The sequence below is a fragment of the Carettochelys insculpta genome, chromosome 10 (genome assembly GCF_033958435.1).
Source record: "Carettochelys insculpta isolate YL-2023 chromosome 10, ASM3395843v1, whole genome shotgun sequence".
Classification (NCBI taxonomy): Eukaryota; Metazoa; Chordata; order Testudines; family Carettochelyidae; genus Carettochelys; species Carettochelys insculpta.
Genome location: NC_134146.1, coordinates 29,182,186 through 29,203,250, shown reverse-complemented (window position 1 = coordinate 29,203,250; position 21,065 = coordinate 29,182,186). Strand labels below are relative to the sequence as shown.

Here is a 21,065-nt window from a genome sequence, read left to right as displayed (position 1 = left end):
TGAAAAATCTTGCTTCACGTCTGTTATGTAATTAGCTGAATGATTAATAAAATTTTTTTAAAATATAGGTTGGACCTCTCTAATCCAGCCCCCTTGGGACCTGACCAGTGCCGGATGAGAATTTGCCACATTTCAGGAGTTCAATATTGTCCAGCAGCAGCATGACCAACACTTATACTGCTTAATGGGCTCTTAGAAAACATTTAGCAGTAAATTACAGCTAAATAACAGAATACTGAGAGCCAGGACTGGTGGCTGTAAACAAACTTTATGGAACTGTGGTAAACTTGGCCACATCCATGTAAGTGGTAGTCCAGCTGACTAAAACTGTGCTGATTACAGATGTTGACGGACGAGAGTGTTCCAGATTAAAGAGATTTACCCTACCCTTGAATTAACATTAACATTGCTCCTGGCCATCTATGTATTCTCTCTGCATCATTAATAAGACAGAAATTAAAGTACTTGCAAGTTGACACAGTAGTAGAAACACACTAAAACCAAGATACAAGGATCAATTTAGTGTTTTGCCATTTGGTAAATGCATGTTATTTGTAAAGCTTGTGTAATGTATTTTAGCCATTAAGGTGCACAGTGGACAGAACAGCAGATCTGCTCAGCTGTTTATAATCATCACATGATCAGTGGCAGACCTAATTCTGCTTCAGCTTACAAATTTTCTCTTTGAAATTACGTGTTAGAGGCCTGGTTTCTGGAGCAAGATGTCCAACATCCACATGCCAAAACCTACGTGGCAGCTGATGTCCTAAAGCATACGCACCTGAGAATGGGTCTCTCAAAAGAGGATATTTCAACTTGCATTAATTAACAGCATCTTTTTTTAATGCTAAAATAACTATGAAGTGAATACCTTCACAAATGTGTCACCAATAATTTTTCTTTTTTCCTCGGGACTTGTAGTCATATTTAAAGTCTTACTAATTCTCTTTCGAGGAGTTCTGTCTTCATCAGAAATTGGCAGAGTTGTTGTGCCATTGTAGAATGAATGGGCTGCGTTTACCACTGCACAAAATACAGGAATGTATTAACAAACCCAATACATAATACTAAAAAAGACTGCAGAAAATAAGTCTATCACTTGAAAAAAAAAAATCACATGAGGTCATATCTTCAGATACTCTGCATTTTACACAGCTACTCAAGCACTCTCTCATTCAAGAATTTATCTGAGGTGAAGGTATTTCTTCCACCTCCCTTACCTTCTATTCCATTGTATAATTTACTCTTGGTGAAACATTCAACCAAGTAGGGATGGACAAAGCTTATACCAGGGGTAGGCTACCTGCAGCTCTTTGAGGAGCTGCATGTGGCTCTTTAAGGAGCCCCTTTCGACTCCAAGCACTGCCACTGCTGACTCCTCTTGTGACCTCAGAGGCTGCTGCTGCTTTAACAAAAATCTAAATTCAATTGCCCTCCATTGAATCAAATGAATTTAGTTTTTTTGTTTAAGTGGCAGGAACTGGAGCCGCTCAACAGTTAGCTTCAGCAGGGGAGCCCAGAAGAGAAATCCAGCTAGGCAGGGGGCAGCCCCACATGGGCATAAGTCTAAGCCAGCAGAAGAGCTAGCAGGAAGGCAACTGAGCCTGCCCCTGTCTGAGCCACGTAACCACACCAAGGAGGAGGAGGAGGAGGAGACAGAGGGGAGCGGGGGGGGGAGGGGGCACGTCAGCCTCAGCTGCTGTAGAACTGAGCATGCTGCAGTGAGTTAAGCCTGTGGGTGGCAGGGGTGGTTTTGGGGCTCAGAGGGCTTAGGCCTGGGGATGGGGGGGATAAAGCCTGAGGATAGGAGGCAGCTTTGGGGGGCTGAGAAGGGCAAAGCCTGGAGATGGGGGTAACAACTTTCTAACCGATACACATCTTTATGTGTATGCTAATCTTAAAAGAGGGGTGGTAAAAAGCACCATTGGATATTATTATTAAGGACTGTCTCATACTCACATGCATTGCAGCTCTTGATTTTGTAACTGAATTTGAAAAAATAGCTCTTCCCACTACTTTGGTTGCAGACCCCTAGCTTAGACTATACTGGGTGAAGTTTTCTTTGTGAAAAGTTGGAAGATATGGAGGCTATACCTCATTGCACTGTTTAATGATGAAAATTTAAATGACTGTGTTGCCTGACATACACCATGTTACCAGATGCCTTGACAATCTGAGCAGTAGTAGTCGTTAAACACAATAGTATTCATTGCCAGATTTAACAATATGCAAAAGCTACTCATGAATTAGATGATTTTATGTAAACAGTATGAATGATGAGATACTTCACTGCCCAACTTTGACATGAATCACTTGTCTATTATGATCCCATCACATTGCTGAGGAAAAACAAACTCAGCCCTTACTAGTCAAAAAGAGATACCTTCTGACTTTTCAAAATGTACTTCTTGTAACTGAAAACAGATTAAAATAATTAAGTAGGGTCCTTCTCAGAAGCCATTGATAAAATATAAGCAAAATTTCTTTGAGGTATATTAAAATAAATAAATAAATTTCATATGAAATCAGAAAAATATCATGTACACAAGGTAGCTTACAAAGTTAAAAATAATTAAGACTTAGCGAGAGAACTGCAAACTAAACCCTTCAATCAGAAAAAAATCCTTCATATCAACAAGGAATTGCAGCCACTGAAGGCAGCTGACTCATTTGCTAGTGGAAGAAAGGAAATGATGGTTGAAGAAAATGCCAAGTGTCATAAATTCCTCAATAGTTGTAATCACATACCTGCCACTGGTGAAGTGGTTTAATCTCTCAGTTTAGGATAACATTTTTCAGTCATCAATAGAATTTATATATCAAAACTTTAAAACCATTTGGGTCTGGGATCATGTTTATGTTATTTTTCTACAATAGCCAGCACAATGCAGTTTCAGTCCTGGTTTGAATCTCTGCGGACTACCCTATTATTATAAGCATGTACATTTTTCAGGGCTACTAGTAACTACTACTTTTTAATATTTATATTCTCAAAATTTTACACACATTTTTATAATTGTAAGATTATGGCTTTTCCTTTAGAAGACTAGCCATACTACCTTCTTTTACATAAAGTTTAAGTAACATGAAACACAATACCTTTTACTTGAATTCCAAGTTTTTTGAGTGCCTCCTCCACTGACTGACTCTCCCTCTTGCGCATAAATCCATTATCTATGTGTACAGCTATGACTTGGTCTTGGTTTAAAGCTCGATTCAGGAGCGCAGTACACACTGTTGAGTCCACACCTCCACTGAGTAAAACCTAGAGTCAGGAAAAATTTACATTTGTCCAAACATCTATGGGAGAATAACAACTGAAAACTCGAAATAAATATAAGAATCTATGATCAAGACAAGGTGTTCTATTGGTCATATCTAAAGACAATAACACATGAATTTCTTGTATCTAATGCCCTGGGACAAAAAGGGCTAACACTGCAACCATAACCAGAACACATTACTAACCTATCACAGTATTCTCAATTCTTTGGAGGAAAATGAAAAGCTAATCAATGTATTAGGCAAATGGTGCAGCATGTGAGAACAAGTTTCCGAAACAGCTGGCCAGCTTATACCCTAAAGCGTTAATTTTTTTCTTCTTTAAACTAACTCACATATCTACAAATTTTCATTTTATTCATGAGACTGGAAGTTGCAAAACCAGTTAAAAACCTACTTACCAAGACTTTTGATGAACCCACTTTTTCTTTAATATCTCGAATACATGCAAGTTGTCTGTTTTCCACTGTGAAAGTACCAGTGCATCCAGCAATATCATAGAGGAAATTCTTCAGTATCACTTTTCCATTCACTGTAAGGCCAACTTCAGGGTGGAATTGAACTCCATACATTTTTTTAGATTCATTAGCTATACCTTCATGTAAAAAGGTAAGGTATTAAAAATTAAACCTACAACATGAGAAAGGTTTTATATATAATTTTGAAAATGTATATTGTGTCCTCTTCAATACTCAGGTTTGAACTGGCAGATTAATTCATAGCGGAATATTTGAAAAACAATAGTCACTAGAATTAGGTTTATCATACAGATTCCTAAAACTTTACCTTTTCCATATAAAAATACATTAAAGATATTTAAGAACTTATGTGGTAAGTGATGCTGAACTGAGTCTCTACACTTTCTGTATTTGGCATGTGGTGTCAAAACTTAGGGAGAGGAGGTAAAACCACACAGAACATAACCTGCTGCTGCTGAACTGCCTTTCCCATATACTAGCGTTATTTTTTTTCTCGTTAGCTACATTCTTTGAGATTTTGGGTGGTATTTCAAAATTGGCAGGTTTTTTTTATATTTCTCTCTGCACTTTTGTCTAGCAACACTAGCTCACTAGTTACAGTAAAATCCTGTTTATCCAAACCTTACTTAACCTGCTCCCTGCATTTGCCCAACAACCAGAACTCCATGGTAAAAAGTAGATCACTCCTGTAACCACTAAATGGTGCTGCAGCACCTGCAGTCTTGGATAGTATTACATACTACGTTTGTTAATATTACTGTATTTTGCCATTCCCCTGCTTATCTAATTTTTATTATCTGCTGCACCAATGACACTACCTGTTCTTGTACCACAGAATCTTGCCAGCAGAGTTCAACAGGCCCAGAGCAAACAAACTCAGTGGTCAGTCAGGGCACAGATGGTAGAGGGGTAGAAGCCAATATTGGGACCAGTGATCTTGCTCTTAGCAGGCTAAGGATTGGGCCCTCAGGTATCAACAAATGTCCCCTACATTCCAAGAAGGTCACTAGGCATACGGATTAGGCATCTGTGACCAGTAGGCACCAGGCCAAAAGCTCCTCACCAATGATACCTCTAATCTTTTTCATTCCCGTGCAGATTTTTTCCATACATTTACAGAATTTTTTGTGTGCGCGTGTGCGTGCCAATGCATGTATGAATGTGCATCAACACTAAACAGAAACCCCAGCTGTGGGCGCACTGCTCAATCAACTGGGTGGCATTTAAGTTTCTCCTAAGCAACTGCAGAAGCACACAGCTTACAGGGAATATTGCCCCGGCCCAACTGCAGCACAGATGTCCTTTTCAATACCAACAGTGACTGAAAGGTGAACAATGGCTCCTATTCAATGAGGAGGAGGAAAACTCCAGTCTCAATCTTGAGTAATCCTAGAGGTTCTGTGAAAACAACCTGATAGCCAACCCCAAAGGGGCAAACAACTTATAGGATTCATCTGAAGGATGTAAGGAGGTGGCACTAGTACCAAAGAAGCGTAGGGAAGCAGCCACTGTGACAACGAAACACATATACCGCCCCGCCCCGCCCCCCCCGCCGTAGCAGGAGAGGAAGTCAACACCAAGGCTAGGAATTGGATCTGCTGCCAAGATAAAGATGGTGCCAAAGAACATATTGGCATCAAGGGTGCCTTCAGTGCCAGGCCTAGCCTCTATTTGATTATCAGCTGCCTGGCTGGCAAAAGCTGTGGTGCCGACAGATCTTGTGGCTCTGAGACATAGACAAAAAGGTGCAAAGGGGACAAAAGAGGACAACTTGTGAAAAGCCAAAGCACTGGAGAACTCCTGAACCAGTGAAGCTTCCAGGATTTGGAGCCAAAGCATGTCTCATGCTACTTGGTATGGGACTTGTACAATCTTATTGGTACTGAACTCAGAAACAGCCCAGGGTCAGAACTGGACTTCACAGAAGCTCTTGCTGCTCTTGATAAGGTATCAAGGAACAGTGAGATGGAACTGCTCCATCCCATATCACAAAGATAGTATGGTGCTGGTTAACACTCTTCCTGGAGTAGAAGAGGAGTATCCCCAAGTCCTGGAATGATCCCAACTTGTTTTGGGGGACATCTTCCTCATTACATCACAGAGGGTGAACAACTACTTTTTCTCTTGGAGTAAACATCCAAGTCTAAGAATGGATCAGCATCACTTGCCATAGTTGAAGATGAGTGCAGAAGCATGCCTCATGGCTGTTCCAGAAAGTGATGTTTCAGCTGCAACCTCTCATCACTCAAGTCTTCTTGGTAAACAACTTGTATATGTAACACCTCTCACTGAGATACACAAGCAGCCCATGTAGCGTGTGTGTTTGGGGGTGGCGGGTGTCACTGTTGGGAATGACCCCACAATACGACAAATGATTGAACCCGGATGAGGTCATCACACAGAGCAGCCAACTTCTCCGTTAACACCAAAATAACTCTTAAAATAAGCCTAAGATACTACCTTTATTATAAGGAAAAAAGTACTCAGAAAATAGCGAAGTGCGCGGTGAAGACACTACATGACACTTCAACTCTGGCCACAGCAGTGCAAAGGAATCAGATGGTTTCAATGTGGCATGACCTTTACACGGCTGGAGGGTGGCTATAGGGCATGAACACCATTCCTGTTAGGCAAAGTTCTCCAGCTCCAGTGTACAGGGTACACAAGTCTATACGGAACATGTGGCCACATCTACTTGAACAAGCTCTTTTTTTGCCATCTCTACGAACCATTACCACTAAGTGGTACAGTTTAGAGTTCTGATACTTGCTCTAGCTTCAGTAAGTTCCAACCAAAAGTGTCAGATCTCAATTGGAAAAAAACTGGACTCTTGGGCTTGAGTCAAGTCAGCTCTTCTCCCGGCTGTAGGGTTTCAGACCAGTGGCCACAGCATGCTCCTCCTGCTAACCATTGCCATTTCAATTTACTGCATGCACTGCAGACCAAGTGTGTAACTGGTGTATGCAGCTGCTGCAGTACACACAGCCACCACAGCGCCAACACCAGACAGAACACATGCGGAATGCATGGACATGATATAGTAATGGCACTGAGTCAGGCTTGGGTGGAAGGACTGGGAGGGATCAAAACTTGACTCTAGCATCTGAGGCTCTCATGGTACGAGACTGGGTCAGGACCAGCTTAAAACATAGTCTCAACCAGATTTTCAGTCTAATTATCTGAAACTTGCCCCTAAAAAAATTAAGATGGCAGTAATTTCCAAAGTTTCTTTGAAGCCATAGTAGCAGCTACTCAAACCTATAGGCTATGCCTTCACTACAGCAACCTGTCGACAGAAGTTACTGTCAGAAGAGATCTAAAATTTTGTTGACAGATCACATCCACACACAAAGCAGATCGAAAAAGCGATCTGCTCCAACGACAGAGTGGCCAGATTGCCCAGCCACTCTCTCAACAGAACGACCAACCAAAAGCTCAACAAACAGGGCTGCCCAGTGAACCGGAAGCCCTGCCTGCTGGCAGAGGGCCACCGGGAGTGCGTACATGGCATTTTTGGTTGACAGAAACGGTTGACAAATGCGTTATTCCTCACTGTGGAGTGGCAGAACGCTGTTGGCGGAAGCACCGAGTTTTGTTGACTATCAACAAAATGCATTGTGTGTGTAGTCCCTCCAAGAGTTTGTTGACAAAACCCCAGTTTTGTCGACAAAACTCTACTGTAAATATAGCCATGCTATAAAGTTTGATGTGTTTAAATCAAAGTTGTATTTATCTTCAGCAGAAATAGATCAGAAAAAAGCTGATCTCTTGAGAAAAACATGAACAATCTAGATGAAAAGATTAATGAAGATGCAAAAAAAAAAAAACTTTAATTTTTTTCTTAAAAAAGAGGTTTTTGGATTGGAAAGTCAACTTACTGAAAGCTTTATAAAAGCTACTCATAAGAATATTAGGTTTTCTAGAATCTTTTAAAGGAAAGGAATTATTCAAAATAATTTTGTGCTTGTAGAATTCCGTTAGCAAACTGGACCCTAATTACATAGTGTAAAAATATTCCATATATAACCCTCAAATCTGCATTTAAATTGCCTACTTCATCAATATTGTAAGGTTAAACTAAACATAAGGGTCCCTTTTGGTGGGTTTCTCTTGTTTGTAAATCTATAGTTGGGTCTACACTTTCCCCAACTTCAAAGGGGGCATGTTAATCAGGGTGATGGGAGATTACTAATGAAGTGCTAATTTTCCCCCTTAGCAACTTTGAAGTGTTAAACTTGGAAGTACTGGCATGTGTATGTTCACCATAGCACTTCATTAGTAATCTCCCATCACCCTGATTAACATGCCCCCTTCAAAATTGGGGGCAAGTGTAGGCAAGCCCCATGAATCCTTCTCTACTCATACACTTTTAGGCCCTGATCTTGCAAACAGTTATGTACAGATTCACTCGAATAAAACTATATAAATGCATAAAGGTATGCACATAGGTGTTTGCAGGATGGGTCCTACAGTGAATTTGTCAACACCATGGAACTGGGAATGTGTTTTGACTACAGTATGGAAAATTATTTATGCAACATAATTTTAGATGAAAAGATCTTTATATGTTCTGATATCAGCAGAACTGCTCAGGACCACAGAGAAAAACTGGAGGCACTACATGCTGAACTCCTCTCATCAGCTTTTTCCGGATTGCATTGTGGCAATGAGACTAAAGCTTATAAAACAAGAACATTTAGCCCTCCAACCCACACATACTTCAGACAATGCTGGTCATGCTGTTAGTTAATACAATTAGGATGAAAGGAAGCTCATCTAAATTAAGATAAAAATTTTGTAGAAGATATTTGGGTGTATATTGCACAATTATGAATAGATAATATTTGAAAGTGATCTGATTTTTGTGGTACTCAAGCACACTTGAGACTGTTTTGCAGTAAGTTGTTCCCTTCCAAAACACAGAAGCTAGCAGTCAAAAGAAAAAAAAAAAATCAGATAATTTGGGGAAGCAGGAAAAATATTTAACCATGCAATACAAGTATCAGAAAACCAGAACATGTAGTTAATGTCCTGCTTAACACACCAAACCCCCAGGGAAATTCCAGACCTTGTCTACAATTGAAAGTTGTACTAATATTATTATCCTGGTTTTAAACCCTAACAAAACAGTACATTAGTACCAAATCCTAGTATGGATGCAGTCTAACAGTTTTTTTTTTAAAAATCCTATAATAAAATGGTTTATTTGCCATCCTGTATCCAAATAAGTAATATGAGTATATGCATTTTTAAACAGAGTATATATTTTATAGCACTTTGCTCAACTGCAACTATGATTAGACAAGGGACATGCCATTATACATCTTTTGGGTGTGCTTGAAATTTCCAATTTTCTTTTTTTGCCTACATGTTTTAAAACACTTGAAAAATTTGGAAGGTGGATTGGCATTTCCTATAATGAGAATCTGCAATGCTTGCCAGTTTCCTCTTTAATAGTGACAACTGTATTTTTATTAAAAAGCTGAATGAATACTTTAAAAATAATCTTGACTAATGGCTACAGTAAATTTGCTATTTAAACAACATTTACTTACTCATCCTGCAGGTGACAGTACTGCAGACTTGCTATACATGAAATACAGCACTGTGCCTGTCCTGTGGTTAATGGAGACCAGCTGATAGAACACTGGTCTTCCAACAATTCAGCAGTTTTCTATCCTGGACTTCTCCTCAATAATTTAAAATAAGGGCTACATGAGTTGTTTAAGATTTGACAAAGTGTCTCAGTAAACATGAAACTAATCTATAATCTGCTGGCTGCAGAAAAGGTAGTTTCATTCAGTGAGCTGCAAGCTGGGGTAATAATTTAAGTACATTTTCTAAATCAACTCTCAGGGTACATATCTATACACTTCCGCTGTGACCCTTTACGCAAGAGACCTGAAAGATTTCTTTTAACACTGCAGTTCTTTTTTATTCTGTTAAAGTAAAAATGGCAATAATAAACACCAGAGCGAATTAAACACATTAGATAATCAATATTAAATAATTCTTGAAAACTAGTTTTCTTTTCCGTGGTGAGTTCTCTCACATTTTGCAACTTGAATGTTTAAAATAAAAACTAGTCTTTTCTGCATGAATTTCAGTCTTTTTCTTTACTAGCACAGCGGTACAATGTTTGAGTTAAAGCATTATTCAGAAATGTTTCTAATATGCATATTCATAAACATGAATACGAATAAATATTAATATGAATGTACTATTCATAAAAGCTTACTTTTACAAACTTCTGTGTGACAATTCTCCATATACTTTCTCTTTTTAAAAAAGGCTCAAGAAATAACTATAATTACATAATTACATACCTGCAATAATGTTCCCAGACTGTGCAACATTTTTGAACCCATCTGCTACTTTATCTACACTATCTCCATGAGTAAGGAGCACGATTTCCTCCTTCTGAAGGCCCCTAAACACAGGGTAAAAACAGAATCAGTGAAATACAATTGAGAACATCTAACTTTATTTGCATAATCAATTGTGAAATATTAAACATTTAAGGACACCACACATTTTTGATACTTCAAATTTTCGTATTAACCTCTTGCTGAAAGACATTTTAGTTCAGAGTGACTAAATGTTTTAGGGCATAGGTTCTCTACCTTTTCAAAGCCCAGATCAATTAACATAACATCTCGCAAACCACCTGCCCTCTTGGTTACAGCTACTCTCCAACTCACAGAACTTCTCCCAGCTAAAGAGAAAACAACTGCTATAAAGTTTTAAGGTAACATGCTCCATGCATACGAAGAACGCACCAATTCATAAGAGTTCACTGAAACTTTTACAGTAATACTAGTCAAAACCAAGACAAGTTTTTTTACTAGTCACTTGGGGAAGCAATATGTACCGGCATAGAAAATTTCAAGGAAAGGTAATTTACAGATGAAGTGTTCCTTTCTCTCTTTGATCTTATATGCCACTCTGAACTCTTAGGACCTTCCCACATCAGTACAGGTTGAATCTCTCTCATCCAGCATCCACGGTACCTGAGCAGTGCCAGACGAGAGAATTTGCTGGATAATGGGAGGTCATTACTTTCTAGCACATTACCAACACTTCCACTGCTTACTGGGCTCTTTGACATTTTAGGCATAAATTACAGCTAAATAAGAGCAAAGACACTGAGAATGAGGAATGGTGGCTGTAAAAAAAAAAAAAAAACTTTTTGGGCCTCCCAGGAAACTTGTCCGCACCCACGGTAAGTTGGAAGAGGGATTCTTTTGAAGATGGTGTTTACTTTCAAAAAAGCCACATCTACACTGCTTTTCTTCTTTTGAAAGAATATGCAAATGAGGTACGGATATACATATCTGGTGCCTTATCTGCATTTTCGATTTCCCTCATTTGCATGCCTCTTTTGTAAGAGGAATCCATGTGTACACACAGCCTTTATGGTGCCTCATCAATAAAGCACTCTTTGTTCAACTTAAACATATAAAAACATACAAAAAACATTTTATAATCCAGCAACCTACTAACATGCATAGAAAATTCAAGGCTGAAAAATATAGCCAAAACCCCCTTACCTTTACACAGCCAACACAGAATGTAGGATGACTATTCTTTTTAAAAGAGAAAACAATATACAGATTGCTTGTCTGTTTTAAAAGACAGGGGTCACAATTCTGCATACAAACATGCAACTATACATGTGCTTCACTAGGCATTAACTGTCACTATTTGTATGTACAATTGCCTAATTTACATGTATAGCTGCAATAGTTATATAAACAAATAGTAGGCAATTTCACATAAATGTGGGTGAATTTCCATTTTCTACCTTATAAATCTAGCTTGTGTCTATTCTGTCACTAGCTTTCATTTCTAGAATGGATTTCCCCTACCTGAATAGTGAGCATGTGTTATCCAGAGTAATGCTGAAAACTCCATCTTCTCTAACATCTTTTTTGTGCACTGTACCTCCAAATACCTTATTCATCATCTGTTAAATCAGAAATATTATAATTATCTTACAGTATAATTTCCCATGGTCCAACATCATTTTCATTTAATATGTTTGCTTTGCTCTCTCTATTACAACTTTAAACTGTTAGTTATGACAATTGTTAGTCACTGAAACCTCCTGAAGGCAAGGCCACTCTTATACCAGTTACAGAGCACAACTACCAAACAGTCAGAACCTTCATTATTTCTTAGTATTCAGTGATCAGTCTCCTCTTCTGTTGGCCTCCCACCAGCACAGATTGGAACTACTCCTATTATAAGTTGACTAGTTAGACCACCCTAACATTAATGCCATTAAGTCAAGAACTTTTAGTGGCCGGCTTTTGAGTCTACCTATTTTTCTCTTTCAAACCAATGAATGTGGGTTCTCTTTGCACTGTAATATTCTCTTGGTCAGAAGAGAATCCAGAGGCCTATTTTCACATATACTAGAGACAATTTATAGCAACAGTTCAAAACTAACAGGAGTCCCTTTAGCATACGTGAGATTTACATTGATGATACAAGACCACATATTACTATATAGCAGTGTCCAATCAGAATCATTCACTGGCACCATTTGACTGCACCCCCCCTCACCCCCACAAGTTTCTGATCACACAGTTATGGTCTTGATTTGCCAAGTTAGGTATATAAAACTGCATGCATATATTTGTGCTTAGAAATGATATACACAAAGCCAATCATATAAATGACTGCATGCTTATACAAATATCTGATTTGCCTGAACATTAGTTAAGCATGAGCCAATATACACATGTAATTGCACATGCCTACCTTTGGAAATCTGGCATATCTTCCCCATGGATGTTCTAAACCAACTAAAAATATTGGTCCACTTCCCTTATATTGGTACATAACCAAAGGTGGAAAAAACCATCTATCTATCCATCCTTATTTCATCATAGTTGAGTGCTCTCAACCCTGTAATTGCTTTCTAAATTTCCACTCCAAATACAAAAGAGGCCAAGTATTTGCAGCAAAGATCCAGGCACCAAAGCATGAAATCTTCTGCTGCACCTACAACCAATGACTCACAAATGCTTTCTTTTCCCCATTATTTTTAAGATTATTTCATATATATACAAGAAACTTTGCTGTTTAAGGCTTGGCACTACATTCACTGCATTTGACTGGCTGCACAATGTTCTAACAAACTAAGGCTATGTCTGCACTACAGGAGATCTTTCAAAAAAAACCCTTCTGGAAGAGCTCTTCCAAAAGAACTTTGTTTGAAAGAATGTGGCCATACACAAAAAAAAAGCAGATTAAAAGAGTGATCTGTTCTTTCAAAAGAGCATCCACACAGCCCCTGCTCATCTGAATGACCAGGCCAGGGAATCGAAAAATCAGGTGCCATGAGGACTGCTCTTTCAAAAAAAGGGACCCACGGAGCATCTACACATTTTCTTTTGAAAAAAGGCATTTTTACTGAAACAGGAGTGGAAGAGTGCTTTCAAAAGCAGTACCACACTCTTTCGATTTACTTTCGGAAAAACACTTTGTGTGAGGACGCTTCGTGGAATCTTTCGAAAGAGCCTCTTCTTTTCAAAAACCTTTCCAAAGAATTTGCTAGTGTAGATGCAGCCTAAGTAATTTGTTTATACACAGATTCTCTTCATCTTTGTAAAGTCAAACTTGTGTAATTCCTCTGGGCTCAGTTCTCAGTTTTGATTTCAGTGTTATTTTAGGGCAAATCCCATTCACAAGCATAACACACATTTCCATTTTCAGACTGATGATGCCCAACTTTCTCCTTTATAAACTCAAACTTTTCTTCAAGTTTCTTTTGTCACCGTTCAGCCACCACCCACTCTGGGAGTTAAATTTTGACTGCAAAAAACATGCACCTAACTTTCTTTTACAACAATGGAAGATGTGCATGTGTAAGGGCAGACAATTTCTCAATCCACACCTGTAGATAATTTTATCTGCATCAATACTTAATTCCGAACATATTTTCTATGTATTTCTGCTTCTTCCTCATCTATCTTCTTGAAATAAAATTATAACAGAGCCTATATGACTTGCAAAGACTGGCTTGTCAGTCATTTGTGTAGTGCAAAGCAAGTTATTCATGCTTGGTCCCAATAATGCTACAAGCAAGGAGAGAGATATAAATGTAAGACTTCTCTGGTACTTAATGTTTAAAGAACTATTTTGGCTGCAAGAACATAAAAATTAAATTCTGCCCAGCCTACTTTTTTATAATTTCAACAAATACTGATTTTTAGTTTTCAAGGTTTGTTTTAGATTTTTATCTTAACATTTAATTTTCACAACTGCAGGACATAATGGCAAAGGGGAGCAGTCAAACAATAACTATTAATGATAGCAGACACAGAGAATCAAGATGTTAAAGCTACCTAAACGGCATTCCTGCACCAGTGTCACTACCAGCGGACTCTAGTAAGTTCTCAAACAGCATTCCTCTTATTTTGCCTAGCTGTGAATTTTGACTCATCCACTGAAATTTCTTTAGCAATAAGAATCTATTCCTTCAAACCTAAATATAAGGCATGTGATCAACAGCTGAAAGTATTAAAGAAGGGATGCATATTATAGATGAATTATAATGTAAATCAAAGGGAAGATCAACACTGAATGCCTAAATACATTCTGGATCCAAGGTTCATTTTTATAACTCACTGAATAATAAAGAAACATACAATACAGTATTTCTCATCTTTCCTTCTGATTTGAAATGTTACAACATACTTAAAAAATATTTTGTAGTGTGTATTTTATATTTCATGGCATTCTTTTTTCCTGTTCTTCCTAACTGCCTTTTTTTTTCTGGGAATCAGTGATAATCAACCATTATCAACCATTTCGAAGAACACACTTGATTTGGCAGTATTAGGGACTAGCATATTTGGTAACTATTTGAAGATCAGACGTTGTAGTAGAAACATCAATTAATTCAATTTCCTTTTCAAACCACCATGAAATCAGTTTATATACCTTCATATACCTTTCTACCAGCAGAGGTGCTCCTGAAAACCACCTTACAGAGTGTCTATGTGAAAAAACAAAGGGATGAGCTACTGAAATAGCATACAACAGGTTGAACCTCTCTAGTCTAGCACGCTAGCACCAGTGCTAAATCAAAGAATTTGCCAAACCACGAGATGTTAATATTGTATGGTAGCATTACCAACACTTGCACTGCTTACTGGGCTCTTAGAAGACATTTAGGCCTAAATTAGAGCTTGACAACAGCACAGAACACTGAGAGCCAGGACAAGCGGCTGTAAGCAAATTTTATGGGACTGTGGAAAACTTGGCCAGACTCATAACATGTGGACATCCAGCTAACTAAAATCATGCCAAACCAAAGAGTGCCAGACTAGGGAGCTTCAACCTGTATGCTAACTGTTTACGAAACAGGTGTTTTTTTCAATATCAGCTAAACTAAGAGGTTAATGGCTATGGAACTTTTTAATAAAAACATGATAAGTGTATGACAGAATTCAAAGTTAGCATAATGAAAGAGGGAGAACATAAGTACTTCTTGTGCTATTTTCATGGCAGAGCCCAGAGAAGAGTTTGTATGCAGTATAATCAGTATCTTCAAGTTTACCATCATTTAAATTTTTTCTAAAATGAAATTCAGCATCCCAGGTTTATTTATCCTATAAATTACACTTAAACTATATATGAAAAAGTTCTTCTAGTAGATAAGTTGTGGTTGAGTTGTGGAATTAAGACCTAAACCTAAAATAATATTTGTAAAGAAACAGATCAGTGATTAGCACCTGCATGCCATAGCAGATTCCAAGAACTGGCTTGCCTATTGTAAATATTGCTGGGTCAAACCAAGGTGCATCTTCTGCATACACAGAGTTTGGTCCTCCAGATATTATGATAGCCCTGCAAACAAGACAGATTTAAAAAAAAAAGATGAAAAGAGTTCAAAACTAAAACATTTACATTTTTAAAATTCTTTGTTTGCATTAAATGTTGAGAGTTTGGTCCCTATGATGACCCCCTGCAGAAAACTCAGCTTGCCTGGTTCTTAAACCCTGAAGCAAAGATGCCCATATTTTTCCCACACTGGAATGGGTAAAAATGGCAAGTTATCATCTGCATCACTTTTGTAACAAGACCAAACAACAGATGCAAGCCATGCTAAAACATGATTGTAATAGCTGTGTCTTCATTGAAATGTTGGGATATTGTGTTTGTTTTAAATGGTGGGGCTAGTTTTACAAAGGGACTGTGTGATAGTCTCACATGGGTTTCAGTTTCTCCTGTTGAAGCTATTCCATTCTGTATTACAAACTTAATACGCACTGGGACAGAAAGAGAATTAGAATGATTCTACAGTCCAGTAGTTAAGGCACTCACTTGACAGACGGGAGACCCATATTCTAACCCTTCTCCTCATAAGACAAATGGAGTTTCCCAAAAGCTAGGGGAATGCCTTAACCAGTGGATACTCCCTACCTTTTCCTCCCTCACCCACCCATTTTTGTGGAATTAGGCATGAACCATCACCTTGCTCCAAGAGAGTTCACAGCTGTGAATTCCACGTGCAGACAGGCACCGCTGCCTCCTATCAGCCTGGACTTAGGCACTAAACAGCCTGAAAGAGACTTAGGTCCATCTCCTCTCCTCAGTGTCTGCTACTGGATAGCTTAGACAGCTCCCCCCTCAACTTGCTGTTTTTTCCTATTCTCAGATGCCTCTAATCTCTCCATTCATTATAAAAGGAGCCTAAGCACTTAACTCAGGGGTTTTAAGTCCTACTGTGGTGGGGGGGGGGCGGAATAGCTTCAGAACCAGGCTGTGAGAAACTGAACAACGTAACGCTTAAGTTCCTTTGTGAATCTAGCCCTCAGTCAGATGCTAACTTGGGTGGGGATTGGGGGAAAAGAAAGTACAGACATCTCAGATGGCTAGAGTTAAGGGATTCATTCTTCACACTATGGAAAGTCTGGAGTCCAAACCGCCTGAACTAAGATGAACATTAGTGCTTACAATCTGTGCTTCATGTAATAGGGGCCATTAAAATTATGCTCGTTACAAAGTAGGGTAAAGGGAGCACTAAGGAGAGACTGAAGTAATTAAAATAATATAATTTTAAGGTATGATATCTTGTAACCATCTAGAGCTAGAAATTATTTTATGCTGGTGGGAATAAGAGGATTGTAATTTTTCAAAGGATTGAAAGTAACCTGTGATGATTTGAGAGACACCAAACTTCAACATTACTACTAGTTAGTAAGCATATGTTGGCAATGATCCAGTATTGAATATAACAAAAAAACAGACCTTGGTCCATTGTCCTGCTTATTCCACACGGAATAGGACACTTGTTAATTGAAGTGACAGTTGCAAGACTGGGGAGAAGGAAGACACTGGTTTAAAGATGTCAATAGAAGACAACCTCTCCAAACACTACATACAGTACCTACACAAGGGCAATACCACTTTCCTCACTAGTCGAAAGAGGTAACACAATGCACATGGGTGACACCCAGTGATTCCTTTAAGCTGAGCATTTGGGCAGCCGCCCAGGAGAGATGCAGGTGCCACTCTGCTGATTAGCAGAGCACGCAGTGCCCACAGCCAGCAGCTTGTGTTTCTACTGGTGATGCACATCCTTATATGCTTGGGTGTACATATCGAAATTTATTCTGGACATGGATGGTAAAATATGAGAAGGAACATTAGTGACACTCATTAACACAGGCAGAAGTTAACTATGTAAACCCCTTCATCCATTTATGGAACAAAAGCCCCTTTCATAGCAACAGTTTTCATTTTAAGACAAACAATGTTTGCCTTTATATAGCAGATACTAAAATTATAAATTTACTGAGGGCTGTGCCCTCTGCTCGCTATGCTTGCCAATCCCCTTCTCTTCCCAGGGGGTTAGGAAGCCACATGGGGAGCCCCAGCCTTCTGCCGGGGAGAGGGAGGAGGGCAGTCAGGGAGCCACATGGCCAATCCTGACCTTCCCAGGGCCTCCCCCTCCACCCTGGCCCCTCTCCCTGCCTCCACTCCCCACTGCAGCAGACAGACATATTTGCGTAATGATGGCAATCCGTCACCCATAAAGAAAAATGTTTTTAATACAAAAAGAGATTAAGCAAACGTTCCACTTGAACAAGTGCTCTGTATACTTCTGTTAAACTACAGGCATGAGCATAATAAGGAATGTCTACAAGTAAGAAGTGTGGTCTGTTCTGCTAAAAATCAGAAACAGTCATAATGCTAAGTCTGAAAAACTTAAGTTGACAAGAAGGACCTGAAAAGATATCAGAGCCAGGAAATTACTGTTTTTAAATACCTCACACAGAATCACTTGCTCACTGAGTACCACATGTACAGAACATTTTATAATATTTGAGGGAGGAGAAGGAACAAGGTCCAAGAAAACTTTCAGCCTACTGCAGTAAAAACAATTAGTTTTGCACTGACACTGCAGTTCTCATTCTGGTTTTCCTGTGCTGTACCACTGTGGTAAGCTCAACACACACATTCAGGAATGTAGCTTGTGCATCCTAAAATTCTACAGCCATTGCTCATCATCCCAAACTTGTATTATGATGCAATCCTAACAGTCAGTGCTCCTTTCTCAGGTTGAGATACAGCAGTCCAGCATCCGCAGCTGCTGTGTGACAACCATCAACATCAATGACCATAAACTGATTCTCACTACGTTCCATACCAATGTCCTCCACAAAACCTTTGCTCCTACTGAACCCAAATGATTTGTTTCTGGGCCAGGATGCTTTCCCAATCCTTCGCAGACAGACAGACAGAGACAGACAACTGGATGATGGTAAATTGCACAATGGGATATTTATCCATGGTGCACTGCACTGTGCATCAACATACATGATCATGGTGTGCACATATCAGTACTGATGCAAAGACCCAAATATTCACGTACACAAGCAATATACTAATTGTACTGGCTTTACGCCAACATAACTTGCATAAGCCAAACGTTGGAAGCATAGACTCCAAAATGAGAATGCCTTTTTCCGGCTTAGCTTCTGTTGCTTGTGCCAGAAGAGAAAGTGCCTAGACAGGGAGTTACGCCTATATATCTATAGTGGTACAACTTCCTATGCAGACAAGGCCAGAGACTGCTCCAGCATCATTCTGTGATTGGACCACCTGGAAATTCAAAGAACAGGCAAGTTCATTTACATCTCTCTCTAGACGACGGTTTCCCAAACTGGGGGGGCGTGAAGAAATTTGGGGGTGGGGGGGAGAGGCAACCCAGCTCTCCCTCCATTCCCCTCACCTGAAGAAACAGCCAGCATTTGCTTCTGGTTCTCAGTCCCTGCCATTTTATGTCGGTGACCTGGCACAGCCATTTTCAAAAAGCAGGCAGCTGGTGAAGACCCATGTGGAAAGGTGCGTGAGTGTGGCGGGGGGGAGGATGGGGTTAGATAGTACTGCAGGTGCCTGATTTGGGACTCAAGTGGGTGGCTCACGGTGCTTGTGGGACTTGAGCTGTTGGTCCCAGCATCATGGGGCTCAGGCAGGTAGCTGGAGCAGGCAGCTGGCCCCAGCAGCGTGGGGCTCAGGTGGCCAACGGGCAGGCAGGTGGCTGGCTCTGCCAGCTGGTGGGTGGGCAAGTGGCTGGCCCCGGCGGTGCAGGGCTCAGGCAAGCAGCTCTGGCAGTGCAGGTCTGAGGTGGGCAAACAGCTAGTGCAGGCAGCTCTGGTGGCTAGCATGGGGCTCAGGCAGCTGGCCAGCTGAAGCTGCACCAGGCACCCACAAGGGCCAAGAAAAATTATTTGTGCTTACTTTTAATTTTAAATATTTTCTATCAAGATTGTTTATTTTAAATTATTAATTCATTTTTTTTGTTAAAGGGAGGTTGGATGGTAAAGAAGAGATCGGGGGGTGAGGGTTTCTCAAAAATCAAAAGCGGGGTGTGATGCAAAAAAGTTTGGGAAACATTGCTCTAGGCCAACTATTCCCACAACTAAGTTTTCCACTGCTAGAGAGTGGGTACCTTGTTATTAAGAGCGAATGTGCAGTTACAAGTATTTTCTAGCTGAAATTCTAAAAAGGAAAGAATTGAGTATATAGTGTCTCTCGTATATTAGGCATGCAATCATGCAGTTTTGTCTATCATAGTGTAGCCATCTGTCTTTCCTAAGGAAGTGTACTGAATTCAGATTTTTGCAGACTCAAGTTATACTGGCATTCTACTAAAGAAACAATTATTGGCTAGAGAAAAACAATTTCAACAAAGCAATTTCTATTATGTGCTTCTTACAGTAGTGTGGTATGCGTGTGTACTGCATTCCTGTGATTTTTTACTGGAATGATACTAGGGTATCACAATACTAGATACTCAAGTGATTTGTATAAATCTGTATGACTTGGACAGCTATTTTTTCCTTAAGAGAAAAGGGCATACATCTGTAAGTTTATTTCAAAAACTAAAACAAATGTGTATAATATTAAGCAAACTGGCAGAATTTTTTAAAATAAGTACTATCATATAATATTTTACTCACCTCCCAAAAAGAGAGTCTGGCATGATATAGCATACCATTTCCAATTTATATAATTCTTTGATGGAACTATAAGTATTTAAGTGCTATGCAATTTTCTGAAAAAGGAATGATGCAAGATTCCGTATTTACTATTACCAGTATTTCTCAAAAAACTGCTTTGTCTTTTGACTGGTTAGTCAAAGATTAATATTAATCATAAATAAGTTAACCCCCTCAAAAGACTTGCTTAACAAAAAACGACGTAAAACATCAATAGTTTTAACACAATTAAATCAAACATGGAATATGAAGTAAATGGAAGCATCAGGCGAGTCCTTATGCTAGTTTCCCCAGTGAAACACGTGTCCCTGATACATGAAATACAGCATAAGCAGTGTTATCACCACAGTGAATAAAGTACATCATAAACACCAGCAATTAGTTTTGTTACTGAACTCCACAGATGCCTTTTCATTTAAATTACTCACAAAGAGAGAGAGAAAGTGCCTACCGGAATCCTTGCTCCTTGATTGCAAAGGCTGGAGTCTCCAAAGGAAAGATCTCTGACTGGACAAACAATTCACGTACTCTACGATCTATGACTTTTCCATACTGAGCTCCAGCATCGAGTATTACCACTGCCCCCTCATAGTGATACTGGCCATCCTTGAGATCTCCTCCAGCATTCTCCGGCTGCAAACATTATTTACATAAGCACTTTATTAAAGCAAACTTTTAGGAGAGAGTCAGGACAACAAATCAAAGCAAGTCTCTTTAAAAAGAACACTGATTGGGAGGTTATTGTGGATAAAAATTCAGTCAGATGGGGAAAGTTCTTTAA

The 21,065-nt window shown here is 39.3% G+C and overlaps 1 protein-coding gene across 2 annotated transcripts in view; it reads right to left on the bottom strand.

The window, feature by feature from the left end:
* Nucleotides 1–21,065, bottom strand: part of GMPS (guanine monophosphate synthase) — a 64,254-nt gene that overhangs the window by 29,436 nt on the left and 13,753 nt on the right. Inside the window, exons 2-8 of one of the 2 annotated variants that reach the window (XM_075003965.1) lie at nucleotides 20,736–20,917; nucleotides 15,509–15,623; nucleotides 11,630–11,727; nucleotides 10,088–10,191; nucleotides 3,684–3,877; nucleotides 3,100–3,265; nucleotides 872–1,023 (exon numbers count right to left, since the gene is read on the bottom strand). In XM_075003965.1, coding sequence (XP_074860066.1) covers nucleotides 872–1,023; nucleotides 3,100–3,265; nucleotides 3,684–3,877; nucleotides 10,088–10,191; nucleotides 11,630–11,727; nucleotides 15,509–15,623; nucleotides 20,736–20,917 — 1,011 coding nt within the window. The remainder of the gene's footprint in view (nucleotides 1–871; nucleotides 1,024–3,099; nucleotides 3,266–3,683; nucleotides 3,878–10,087; nucleotides 10,192–11,629; nucleotides 11,728–15,508; nucleotides 15,624–20,735; nucleotides 20,918–21,065) is intronic. The other variant, XM_075003966.1, reaches the window with a different exon arrangement.